General features: G+C 36.7%; 1 protein-coding gene across 2 annotated transcripts; it reads right to left on the bottom strand.

Moving 5' to 3' along the window:
• Positions 1-420: 420 nt before the first annotated feature.
• On the bottom strand, positions 421-12,538 carry LOC135676031 (histone acetyltransferase HAC1-like). Of its 2 annotated transcripts, none has more exons than XM_065186791.1 (15): positions 12,339-12,538; positions 11,208-11,427; positions 10,758-11,123; positions 9,294-10,678; positions 7,787-8,110; positions 7,425-7,703; positions 5,791-5,919; positions 5,474-5,674; positions 5,221-5,363; positions 4,847-5,135; positions 4,117-4,256; positions 2,659-2,737; positions 2,199-2,591; positions 1,051-1,262; positions 421-951 (listed from the first exon to the last, which is right to left on the bottom strand). In XM_065186791.1, exons 2-15 carry the CDS (start codon positions 11,395-11,397, stop codon positions 816-818), a joined length of 4,266 nt encoding a protein of 1,421 aa, XP_065042863.1. In that variant the 5' UTR covers positions 11,398-11,427; positions 12,339-12,538; the 3' UTR covers positions 421-815. The 2 variants fall into 2 exon arrangements, with proteins under 2 accessions (XP_065042863.1, XP_065042864.1); XM_065186792.1 differs by having other exon boundaries at positions 11,289-11,427; positions 12,339-12,537.
• Between the last annotated feature and the right edge of the window lie 972 nt (positions 12,539-13,510).

Below are 13,510 nucleotides of genomic sequence, written 5' to 3'. Positions count from 1 at the left end.
ACCTATCGAGGATTCCACCATCTGTTTCCTTTCATCTCCCATCAATGAGGCCGCAGTGAAGATTGATGCAAAGCAGTACATTATTTGATGGAATGGTGGAGTACCATCGTACAGTCTCTGTTCAAGATTTGACATTTCTGCTGTAGCATTTTGGCGGTCCCATCTCTAGATTTGACATTATTTGACTAGGGCTCGACTCGATATGATTGTTTGGAATGAGAGGGGAAAGAATTGGAGTTCTCTGCAGCATCCTCACAAAGCAAACTCCACTTTGTGCGAGTCCAAATACCGTCCCGGTAAGTTTCTCCCAGAATAAGAGACACAGGCCAAAAGCAAATTATCATCTTGTCTTGTGCAAGAACCACATTTACTTGCAACCCCAACTATTCACCATAAAGAACAGAAAGATCTTACCAAGCAGACAGGAAAAGTTTTACCTTTTACTGATGCAATTACTCGTTTATTTGGTCATACAAAAGAATTGATACTGTGCAATTAAATACAAGAACTTAATATACAGATTGTCCATGATACTTGGACACTGATGCCAAGGTTATTGCACTGGTGTCATTTTGCTTCTATAACTTTTCTACTTCAGTCACCCTGATAAATTAGTGATCAATACGAGGCAAATCGCATGATCGTACCCAGGGCAAATATGTTGCTTTCTTGCTCTCCCGTCCATGAATCCTACATATATACAAGCTGTTACAAACAGGGAATTCCATTTTCTTCATTATTTCCTCCATCTTCAACCTGAGGTAAAAAATTAAGCTACAGCTGCTAGTCCACCATCTTGGATTAGATAAATCACATCATAATGGGCCCTCTAGACTTGCAAAAAAACTTGGTAACTGCTTATCTGGTGAAATACTGGATTCAGAAACCACCTTGCGGCTTGATTCCTTTGATCTTGAATGTCTCATTTTCCTTGTAAAATCCTTAAGATCCCTAAATCGTAAAAAATCATCAATGTAGGTCTTAAAGGAAATAGATAAAAGGGAAATTCAGCAAAAAGAGAAAAAAAAAAAAAATGCACTGTATACATACTTGCACCGTGGCACATGGCAATCAAACTCTTGGCAAACACGGACATGCCACCGGAGAAGCAGCCAGATTTTTTTGCAAGATATACAACCTCCATGAGCACGCACCTTGCATTTCCTACTATGAAGGAAGAGTTTTTTGACTTGCAGACAGCATGTATAAGCACACCGAGGAGCACAGCACTTTGGTGCATGCAGCAAAGCATCAAGGATCATCTGTTAATTGACACGTACCAGCATTAAAAAAGTGCACTAAAGCTGTTTCACATGCAAGTAGGAAAATAAGAAACGAAAAAGGAATCCTCAAAAGCATTGCAATCATGAAATTCCATAGTTACTGCCTTTTTATACAAGTCATATGATGAAGGGGAACTGGTAGCCCATCCTCTCTCTCTCTCTCTCTCTCTCTCTCTATATATATATATATATATATATACATATATGTGTGTGTGTGTGTGTGTACCAGAGTTGAGATATCTTTGATGCCTTCAAATGTTTGAACTCTTTTTCTTTTTTCAAGTTTCTGCCAGAGACATCAGTGAATTGTAGAAACAGGCACAGAACAAATTTAGTTCCATATGTATCAGAAGAAAACAAGATCACATGAGTTTAGTAATCTATTTGACTGACCAATAACATGACATAATAAACTTGCATTTGACGGAGCTGTAATGTAAAGACACATAAGAATGCTATGCACATAATATAGCGGAACACTCGAGAAGCATTCTAGTGATCGAAAGGAATAATATAAAAAAAGCATATAAGTGCTAAAATGATCCAAATGCCCTAATAATGAAATTTTGAAACCTATGGATGCATGCTAATCAATCTTTTAACAATCATGGTCTTTAGGAGCTACTAGCATCTGTCCCAAAGAACAAGGTGGTGAATTTAGCAACTGTATAAATGGTAAAAGATGTATCAAAGAACCTCGTGGAAAGGAAATGAAGAAGACGAATTAAAAGACAAAGAGGAAGGGCCGTGATCAGCCTATTCTTCAAAGATGGATGTCACACTGATAGAAGCATATAAATACTATCAGTTATTCCCTTGGATCAGAGAGGACAGCATTCTACAAAAGCAAAAAGTTGTCTTCTATATCTTAAAATTATGATGCACTAAATAAATAAGAAAAATTCAAACAAACACCTGAATATTTATTTTTCCATTTCTTTGTGTTTTTGGCTGCAGAGTACGATCAGCCATGGTGGCATGGCTTACCAACTGATGCTTATGGTAAGAAGCTCCTTTCTTATGATAGCAATCAGCACAAAGATGATAATCTTGACAGATCATACAGTGCCAATTCGGATCATTATCCATGTTACAATGGCAAATGGCACATGAGGATGCAGTCGTGATTGCAGTCGGATCATGAAGATGATCAAGGATCATCATTGTCGAATGTTTTGCCCTTCGGAGGGTGTCAAATTGGTATTGCTCACTTTGACAAAAACCTAGAAATCCAGTTCTCATGTCAAACAGTTTACTCTGCATCATTTTATCTTTATCATCGGTATCTGCAAGACCATCTGACTCAACCTGAAATTTCAAAAAATTAGAAAAGATATCAACAAAATTACATGTAAAACAGAGTCTAGGTGCTTACTAGTCGAAAGGAATGTTTTTCCTTAGAAGTAACAGGGTGTCTATCCTTCATATCGAGATTCTGCCCTTTATCATAGCACCTGATAGAAAAATTTTAAACAAAGAAAAAAATGTTAAAAACCAAAACTTAAAACCAGGTGAAAAAAACCAGAGAGATGTTTCTAAAAAACTCATAAAGAAAACAACGATCAGCACTTTTTTTTACTCATAATGGACAGTGCACCAAGCCATCACAACACTATTCTTGACAAGAAGATACATGTAAACCTGCCATGCAACTAATAGTCCTCCTTGATCCAAAGGAACCAAGTTCAAGGGCAGTTCACCTCCAGTCATCCACATATTAACTTCCTATTAAAATAATACAAACTGTCTAGTAATCTCAATCTCACCAGACACAACCCTCATTTCTAATAGCTATTCTGCTTTGATCAAGTCCTGATTTCCATTGTCAGCCCTGATTTCTATTATGCTTAGTAATGCAAGACCAAATACCTTGATGAAAAGTAATTAAAAAAATCAAGAAAATGGAGTTGACCAAATTTTCCTTTCAATTACTATAAGAAATCATATAAAAACATAATATTGTCAAATGATTCAGATACATTTGCTATTCAGGGTCAGTCAAGAGAATGAAATATGATTAGAAGATATATCTGAAAACTATACATCTTTGTCAACTTATAATATCCTTGTTCTTTCAGAAGTTAAGAAAACAATTGAGCTTGGGCGGCTGGCTATAAGCAGCATATACATTGTACACCATTCATGACTTAGTTACCAAATGCAAAAACACCTATTCCAAGTTGATAAGCATGCGCTATATACTCATATCAGCAGTGTCCATTGAGCAACTTGCCCCAGGAATCAAGTGCCAGCCTGCATATATTGAACCTGTATATGCTTATATGATATAAAATAAAGCTAAGCAGATTCATGCATCCACAGCTAAACACCATAACCAAGAATGACAGCCAAAAGACGCTTGCGCACATGATAGTTGCGGCCATGCAGAATGTGGCATGGCAATCCATTGGAAGAAACTATCTTTAGTTAATTTATCATAGCTGTGTTCATGTATCAAGTAAACGATTTAGTGACTTTTCATGACCAGGAATGTCACCATTATTGCTGTGCAGTTTGCATGATATCTTTTAAGTAACCATCTTTAGTTGTTTCTTTTGTTATTTTTTATTCAAATAAATAATTCAATTAAACCATTTTACTCTTGTTACATTACTTATAACAACAATTTATTAGTGTCCAATATACAACTCATAGATATGAGAAGAGGAAGCCACATACTGCTAATAGAAGACAATTCTGTAAAATAATTCCAACACAATTTAAACACCAATAAAATTGTTTTATAAACTGAGTAATTACATATGTAGAGGAAACAAAAAAAGGGCACATAAACTTAGTGCTTAATCATAGTATAAGGAAAAAAGAAGCTTACCACTCACAAAGATGAAAGTTTTTGCAAACGTTGCAGACCCACTGCTTTCCAGATACAATAGGCAGATAACAATATTTGCATGTATGCTGCAAATGGATCATGATAAAGTCTTCCTTGATTGGGCGGATGATTTCTCCAAGCTGTTGAATATAAATTAACATATATGACCAAATATACATGTTAATTAAAGACTCAAATTTCAAGTATTATGTCATAAAGTGTCACAAGCATGCTATGAAAGAAAAAGCAGTAGGAACCAAAATGATCAGGAATCAACATGTAAAATTGGGTCAAGGACTATCTCATGGCTTATGGGTATGGGAATAGATTTTTGACACACCAACAATTTGTGCCAGTTGGAGTTTATTGTGTCAGCAATCAAAGGCCAAAAGATGACCTAAACATGTAACAACAAGACACATACTGTTCATGCCAGATGAATGATAATCATGAACCTTACAATGATGCCAAGTGGAGAAGGCACTATCCTGTGAATAAAAGAAAGACCAGAAAGTGAAGGCTAAAAAGAACTCCAATAGAAGAGTATGGATATGAGAAAGCTCACTGTCCTGGTAAACCACAAAGTTGATACCCACCAAATATAATGCAGGATTAAATTGACCTGATTGTACATAGTAAACTTGGATTTAACCATAAATAACAACTATTTGGAGGGGAAAAAAATGCAAAGTGAAGATATATGAAATCAATAAATTCGAGAAAGCATTACTTGGTGCATAAGCAGAATATCCTTTGGATTTCCTGCCGAAGCATCACGTTTGGCAGCCCGTAGTGCTCGTTCGATTACAGCCTTCGTTCCTTTTCTCTGAGACTCATTCTTATCCTCCTGAAGGAGGATGTCTGCTTTTCCAGGCCAGAAATCATTATCAAAGTATGGCAAACGAGCTGCAGTGACCTTAGTCTTACATTCACTAGTGTGCACAAAGAAATTATCATATAGATTGGTATGCTCCAGAATTACTTTTTCCTTCATGGCCTTCCGTATCATTGTTTGGTACCTGAGAGATCATCAGACTACGTTGGAAGGCAAGATAATGGTACAACTTGGAGGTGCATCAAGCATGTTACATGAATAGCACTTACCATTCACGAAGCTTATCAGACTTTGGTGTCTTCTGTGTCTTTGGGTGGCAATACAGAATATAATAGTCTTGCCTCAGAGATGGGCAAGCCCATATATAACAGCTAGTGAAACCACATTTCTTGCAGTAGTTAAGGTACCCTATCTAGATAAACAGAAAATATCAAAATAGTGTCAGATCAATTTCATCAATAATTTCATTTTTAATAGGATAAGATTACAAGAAGTTCAATAGCTATCAATTCTTTTACATACCAAAATTTCATGATAAACAAAAGTCCGTAAAGCCTCCCCTGTAGCAGCCTTTATTTCAGGCCTGAAATATTTAACAGAATCTATATATGAAATACAGACGTATCTTTGATTTGGGAAAGCACAGTCCAAACCATATTCTTGGACATACATGCCAAAGAGGCAAACATCTGCACCTTCAATCTTCTGAAATAACAGAATGACCTAAAGAGGATAAACAAATTTGATACAGCATAAGATATAAGATTGCTAGGATAATGTTGCAACTAATAACATGAAAAAATGCAAGACACAGCAGAATAAGCTTTTAAATTTTCCACCTTAGATTTGTAAGGAAAATGTGAAGGGTACATTTCTTCTTTAAAAACCTCACGAAAATTTGGGTTTACTTCCAATTTCTTGTCAACTGATGAAACCACCCTAATTATAAGACCTTCAGCTCCAGGCACCTGATATGAGAAAATAAAATCTAATCAAAACATAAAACTGATACTATCTAATTCCACAACTACCATATAACTGGGGTAAATGCTAAAATACAGGAGTTTGATGTTAGTTGAGTTTTATGTCCGATCCATTATAAAAACTAAAGTAAGCAAAATAACTAAAATTCAGTTTAACCAAGACCAAATAACTAAGCAGATCTGCCCATTAGTTATGCATCAAAGCATCGAGGGACTAGTGCCACTGCCAGAATCAAGCTTCAAAGACCATCTGCCACTAGCATGATAGCAGAACATACTGTCGTGTTTAGAAAGAAAGTCCTCACCTTGATCGCATTTAACCACAAATATTCAAGACATTTGATTGAGAATGATTTCTATATGAAAAATCAGGGTTCAATGTTTCACTGGGTTTCACCATCCCAACTAACGTCAGGTATTCCGTTTATATGTAGTCAGCAACTAATCAACCAACGGAGGCTTTCTGGCGACAAAGCAAGTTGACATAAACGGGCTGCCTTAAAAGTGTGTATCATAACTATGCTATTGGTAAATTTAATGGAACAATTTAATAAAGAATACAATCCTTCCAAACGATGGCAGAAAACTACTTGTAGTTATAATGTGACTATGTCATTCAATCCACCAATTTGTACTATAAGCACAATCTTTAATATATTACTACATTATAAACGATCTATATAATTACATACCTGTTCATGTATATGACCATCCATGAATCTGATAAAATTATTCATTTTTTTGTTGAAGTTAAAACATTTGGAAGTAGTGAAAAGCCATTATAAACAGTCATACCACACAATGGAACACCAAATTTAGACATGAGCATGTCAACCTTTCTTCATTTTTCACAACAAACTAGAGAATAATATCAGATCTAGTGGAGATTCTTGAACTTCAGTATATAAGACAGGGAAATGATAAGCAACAAGCTAAGTTCATTAAAAAAATTGATTATTCTATTATTAACAGAATAAAAAAATGAAAGGGGGAAGTATTAAAATAAGGTGAAAGGGGGAAGTATTAAAATAAGGTAAGAGACTTTGGATTTACTTGGATTTATAGTTCCATTTGAGTTACTTACGACTGACATTATGTTTATCATGTTCTTTTCATTTTAAAGGTGAAGCTAGAAACTAGCACGAGAAACTGACTTTCCAATGCCGTTTTGCCAAAGACGATTTGAAAGCTAAAACTTCTATGCTTTCAGAAACTTCACAAACACAGGACTACAAGAACAGCAGCTGTGGCCACTGTAAACACTTTGTTATTTATTTGGGCTAGTGTTCTCTGCATGACATGCTCTATCCTTAAATGCATAAAAAAGGTCAAACTGCTTAGTATGTTATCAATGGTACAAAGTACTTGGAAAAAAATCAGCTTGCCAAGTATCTTGTGTGCATTAATAAATAAGGATCTTACATAACATGGATGATTTTCATATAAGACAAGGAACATGGATAAATTTCAGAGAATATAAGATGCATTACCTCATCAACACTCCTTTTCAATATCCTTGCTCTTTCTTCTCTCTCTTGTTTAAGACGCTGGAATATCCATTGCTCTATGTGGTCACTCAAGATTGTTTTTGGTAAGTCGCTTGCTCCAAGAATAGAACTCTGTGGTAGTGGTTCACGTTTTCCCCTTTCTAGTTCCTCCAAGTAGCACTTTGGGCAAATGTATTCAGCTTGCAATGCCTCCTTCCTCTTCCCATTGAAAAGAGCACAAATCTGATGCTGCCAAGCTTTGCACTTATCACATTGGACCCACTGGAAAACACATTCACAAACAAAGTTTAAAAATATTTTCATGGTAAAGAAAAAAAAGGCAAATTTAATATGAAGGCAGTTACCCATTCAGTTTCAGCATCAGTTTCAGCATAATTTAACCTCCTCTCCAAATCAGACTTTCGAATATCTTCCCCACCAACCTTGATACTCTCACCAGAAGCACCATGGCACTTACCACAGAAAGAAATCTTTGCACCACACCCGTACTTTGTGCTTTTGAAACTTCTCATGGTATAATAAACTCCTTTCGGATTGATTTGCTTGTAGCATGATGAACAATACCTTGGTGGTGCTTCAAAAATAAGTTTCTCCATCCCACACAAACTGCAAAAGTTCTGATCTACCAAGTGCTCCATACCTTGGGACTCGCTGGTGTTTGCTTTATCCTAGATAATTTTCCAGATAAGACACTATAGTTGCAAACTAATTAATTCCTCAAAGCACAATAGAAAGATAGCTAGAGTGAAATCAATAGCACATGTGCACAAAATTCATTATCTCAGGATCGTAGGTCTAGAAAAAGATCTCAGCACAAGTTTGAAATTGAAAAAAGGTGTTAAAGCAAGTTAATCAGAGAATACAGCATGCAAATATGTCGATCTTGATCTTCTCATTCTCCAAGCTGTTTGATAATCACATTTTGCTTTAAACGGTTCATGCTTGTACCAAATCTAAATATAACTAGAAGATCATGCTGCAACCATAAAAGGTTCATTGGCCTACTTGGCATCAAATTATTACCCTGTATTCCGAGTGTAATTATTGTCTATTTAATAATTCATTCAGCTTAAAGCATGAGAGTAAATTGTACCTTGACCATAAGTACAGCACCACGATGACAGACAGGTTGTACACATTATATGACAAATATGAGCATCACAAGAAGATGTGCAACAGCAGTAACTTATAAGGACATCCTATTCCTTTTTCTTGCAATCAACTTAAGGAATTTTGAGCTCACTAAAGCCGATTGGCTTCAATGCTAGGCCTACATACACATTTTAATTATTGCAGTTCTCCTCATGGAAAAGAGTTTTAAAAAATATACAAAAGTAGCATCATACAACATATATCTTGTAGAAAAGAATACATAATTTCATTTGAATAAAAGACTTCACAACATGAAAAATTTAGCCAAACAACATCTCATGCAAGATACAGAATTAGCATGTTACACCAAAATATTATTTGAAAATGATTGTCGTTTTATTGAAACACCCGAAATGTATCACTTGTGAGAATTTATAAATCCAATGCTCTGATAGAGCTAATATAAATATAGATTTATTAGCACAAAGCTGCCACCAATTTTGACTAGTCAAAACATAAAACTTTACATAATAATAGATACTCCAAAGTGGTAATTAAAATTTCAAAATTAGTCACCAAATATACTATTTTAAGGCCAATCTGAGGCTATATGTGAAATCATGGGTGAAAAATATGTGAAACTCATTCAATATGGAAACCTGCAGAACAGTGTCCTCTTTGGATCCTTTGTTTAGACATCTCTTAGATTCATAAGCATGAAAAACACAAAATCTTAGTTCCAGTAAGTTGGAGACACACCTTGCTAATGTGTTGCTCAAGACTTCTGATATGTTCCCTAAGCATTTCTACAGTAAATGTATCAAGCAGAGAAACAACTCTTTTTGGGTTGTCCATCTTTGTTTCAGACACTTTAGAGGCTGCTGCTAGAGTGATGTCACACTGACCACTGATATCAGCCTCGAGAAACTCAAGCTGAACAAGGTTTTCTTGTTCAGAATGTGTAACCACCTGTGCTAACTCAGCAGGCTCAACACCAAAACCTTCTTGGATCTTGACTTCTGTATCCTCAATTTTTGTGTCATAGATTTCTCCAGAATCTCTAAAATTGGAATCCACAGATTGCTTTTCCACTGGTTCTGGACTGTCAGTTTTCATATCTACAGGTATGCTCACCTCTTGACCTAGTTGGGACACTCCTGTGTCAGTTAGAAGACTGCAATTCATGACCGGTAGAGATACATGATGAGTTCCATTTTGATCAAAATGATGCATAGTTTTCGCACGTTTAAAGGCGGATTCCTTATGGTCTGGCCTTGGAAGAGCAGGCAAAGTAGTCTCTGGTTCAGTGAAGGCATTACTAAAATTCCTCTGAGAAACTTCTTTGAGTCTCATTCTTACAGGACCACAAATACTACATAAACTTTTACAGCACTCTGTATAATGATCAAACAGCCTCTTGTATTTAAAGCAATTCTTTGTGCAGTTAGCATCTTTACAATGGAAAATGTGATGAAGATTCCTTTTCAAGTTCATGCACTGCAACAAGATGCAACCTTTCCCATCATCCTGACAGTTCCTAACATGTTCGTATAGGAATAAGACATTGTGGATGGCTTGGAATCGTGTTGGCCTTTGTGGGATTGTAGTTAAATTGTCAACCTCAGAAGCAATACCCTCGAACATTGGTGGAGGTTGCTCATGCTTAATGACGTCATGGATAGCCAGGGGCTCAATTGGCACTACGTCCAATAAATTTTGACTGTTCATGAGACGTGGCCCATTCAAAAAGCTTTCTGAATGTGATGACGCAAAATCCTGATTTCCAACTACGTTTTCTTCCTGTTGTTGATATTGATCCTTTTGCAAGAATTGATGCTGAACAAATGGATCATATGGTGGATGAGGCCCTTGCGGTGACGGTTGTGAGCCCATACATTTTTGCTTGATTTGACACAAATGCCCCTGATGTGAATCATGCACCTGTGCTTTTAAATAGGACTGAAGGAGGCTTCCTGAACCAGGTGGTGGGTGTTGCAAACCAATCATGTCGGTCAATTCAAAGTTAGAGCCTATAAACCGTCCCTTCATAACTTTGGAATCTATGCTTGAAACAAATGGTGATACAGGCACGCTGGACACATTTAAAGAAGAAAACTTCCAATCAAACATCAATCTAGTATCACCTGCAAAGTCAAGTCAATAAGTTAAATGAAAAAAAGTATGAAGATTCTGGAACAAATCAATTAAGTACTATAGACTCACCATAGATACTGGGATCTGTGAATGCTTCAGGTGCTCCTGCCCCATCTTTTACTTGAACATGACCCATTGAAAGAGGCACGTCAGCATTGTGAAAGTTATTAACAGTGCTGCAGAAAGGCATCTGAGCCATGCAAGACATCCCTTTAGTTGTGCTTTCATGCAAAAATTGGTTATTGTGCCATTCATTATATTGCTCTGGTGGCATTTGATTGCCAAAGTGTTGATTAATGGTAATGTTTCTTGATAATGGTGGTACATGTTGAGGAGATTTTGGTTCAGGTTTCCCTCCGGACCAAGAAGTAAGGTTTCCAGCAGAACCAAGAGAAACACCGGCAACTACGCGATGGTGCTCATTAGGTATATATCCTGCAACAGCCAATGTTATTTTAACAACTTAAAGCAGTTCTGAACAATTCTGAGAGTGTAATTCATACTCCTAATCAAACTCACTGTGGGAAGCAGAAAAACCGTCACCAAGCACTGGGCTATCAAATAGATGGGAATTAAATGAGACACTTTGAAACAAGTTACATGTTATTTTAGCATCTCCGGTGCTTGAAGTTGGATCATTGAAGACAGCTGGGAAAGTTTCTTTCATGTCGCTTGGTGTTTCTAAACTCCACACATTTGGAACAGTCATTTGAGAAGAGACACGAAGGTTTCTTATATGCTGTATCCAACCATAAAAAATCACCCATCAATAGTTGATCTACTAAACCAGCTCAGTATATATATATATATATATATATATATATATATATATATATATATATACAGGATTTATAAAAGCAAATAGTACGTTTGATACAGCAGAAGAAAAGCAATATTGAAATTAGTAATTCCATATTTTAAGATAAAATATGGAATTACTTCTATTTTGCAAATCATGAAACCAATTTAGAAACATTTATTAGAAATAACATCATTGATATAGAGGGTACTTCTATTTTGCAAATAAAGGTAAGTATGCACCTAGCATGCGTACAAAAAAAAGACCTAAGATATTGAACAAGATGTCAACGATAGATGCATGACCTCAATTAGCAAAGCAGTCATCTAAAATCAGCATAGAACAGGAAACAGCATATGATAGGTACCATCGTACTAGTACAAAGCACATGAATTTCCAACTGCTCGAGTTAAGAACTGAAACAGAAATCCTGAGGAATTTAAAATGAGGAGACACATTTAATAATTTGAACCATTTTCACAGCCCCCCAATACTAAAATTGTCCAACATTCCAAGGGTTCGTAAGTATATGCCACGGTGAATTACGTCGAACCTTTTTCCAGTTCATCGCAACACAACTAAATCCACCAAATGCTTCCGATCAATAGAATTAGCGACAGCAACGAAGAATCTTCGAACTCGCTCGAGGGTACATCAGTTCTTAAAACGCTATGAGGAGAATCGAAGCGGACAGAATTAGGGTTTCAGAGTAATTTTCGTTCACAAAAATCAACAACCACGCTAGATTTGTAAGAAATCACGATTCCTAACAGAAGAACGACGACAACTATGGACGAAAAGTAAGGGAGAAATACAAAACGAGAAAGCCAAAGCTAGATAGCCGCGATTACCTCCAGAAAGGAAGCATTGAGCGGATGGTGCTGTTATTCCCGCCACCGAGCTTCCAATTAGGGTTTCGTGAAGATTTGCAAGAGGAAAAAAGAGGGACTAGGGTTTTGATCCCCCGTCCGTGTCGCAAGAAGATCGTCTTATCCTGTTCGGACACCAACCGGTCCGTCCGGTCCGACCCGACCGCCGACCCGGTCGGATTTCCTTTGCCCCGACATAGTATATACTATATACAAACAGACGCGCGGGGGTCGCGCACGAGCATGTCCGAACGTCGTCCGAGCATCCGATCCACGATCGAAGAAGACCAACATATTTAGAATTTTACGAGGTGGGAGCGTTGTCACCATAAGAAAAAGCAACACTTTCACGACGACATCTATCAGATTCAAATCTCGATCCAATATATATCGACTTGTACTAATAATAACAATTAATAGATATTGAAAGGTGGATGAATCTGAGATGCGGTTCCATGATACCTAAGAATATTTTCAGCGACTCGGATCGCACCACGTACGAATCTACAATTGCAGCAACATGCTAGATGATTGAAAAGCAAAAAACCTCAAATGGTACAACTAAAATGTACATTCTTCCATCCATATATACAAAAAAAAAAAACAATATTTGCATCTCAGAGTGACGTCTCGATAGAATGAATCGAGAGTAGAAGAACTAGCTGCAAAAGAATGAATCGACTCAAAAATTACTTAACAGCCAAGGGTAAGAAGAACTAGCATCTAAAATCAAGTACCGAAATGCAAAAGAGAGCATACATAAATTTTCAAAGGATGAGAAACCAACGAGAAAGAACCTAAAGAAATCCCTAGAACGGCAAGCTTTGATGGGAAGGATCAGTAGAACAGGGGATGCAAGAGAGAAAGAGAAAGGACACAGTAAAGAAGGAACCGAAAGAAATCCAAGAACAGTAAGCTTTGATTGAAAGGAGCAGTGGAAATAGGGGAGGGAAGAGCAACGGCGTGGGAAGACGAGGGGAAAACCCTGAATGATTCAAGAAGAAAATAACCGAAAAGAAACACAAGAAGAGGGTTTTAATTGGTATCATTATAAAGTCGGTAATCATAAAATTATGAATTGAACGGGTAAGGTATGATCTGGAGTGTTATAATTCCACAATTACAACAACAGAACCAATCCGAAGCACAATGGA

This window comes from Musa acuminata, chromosome BXJ1-6 (genome assembly GCF_036884655.1).
Source record: "Musa acuminata AAA Group cultivar baxijiao chromosome BXJ1-6, Cavendish_Baxijiao_AAA, whole genome shotgun sequence".
Lineage (NCBI taxonomy): Eukaryota > Viridiplantae > Streptophyta > Magnoliopsida > Zingiberales > Musaceae > Musa > Musa acuminata.
The sequence above is the reverse complement of the archived record's forward strand: the minus strand, read 5'-3'. Positions and strand labels throughout refer to the sequence as shown.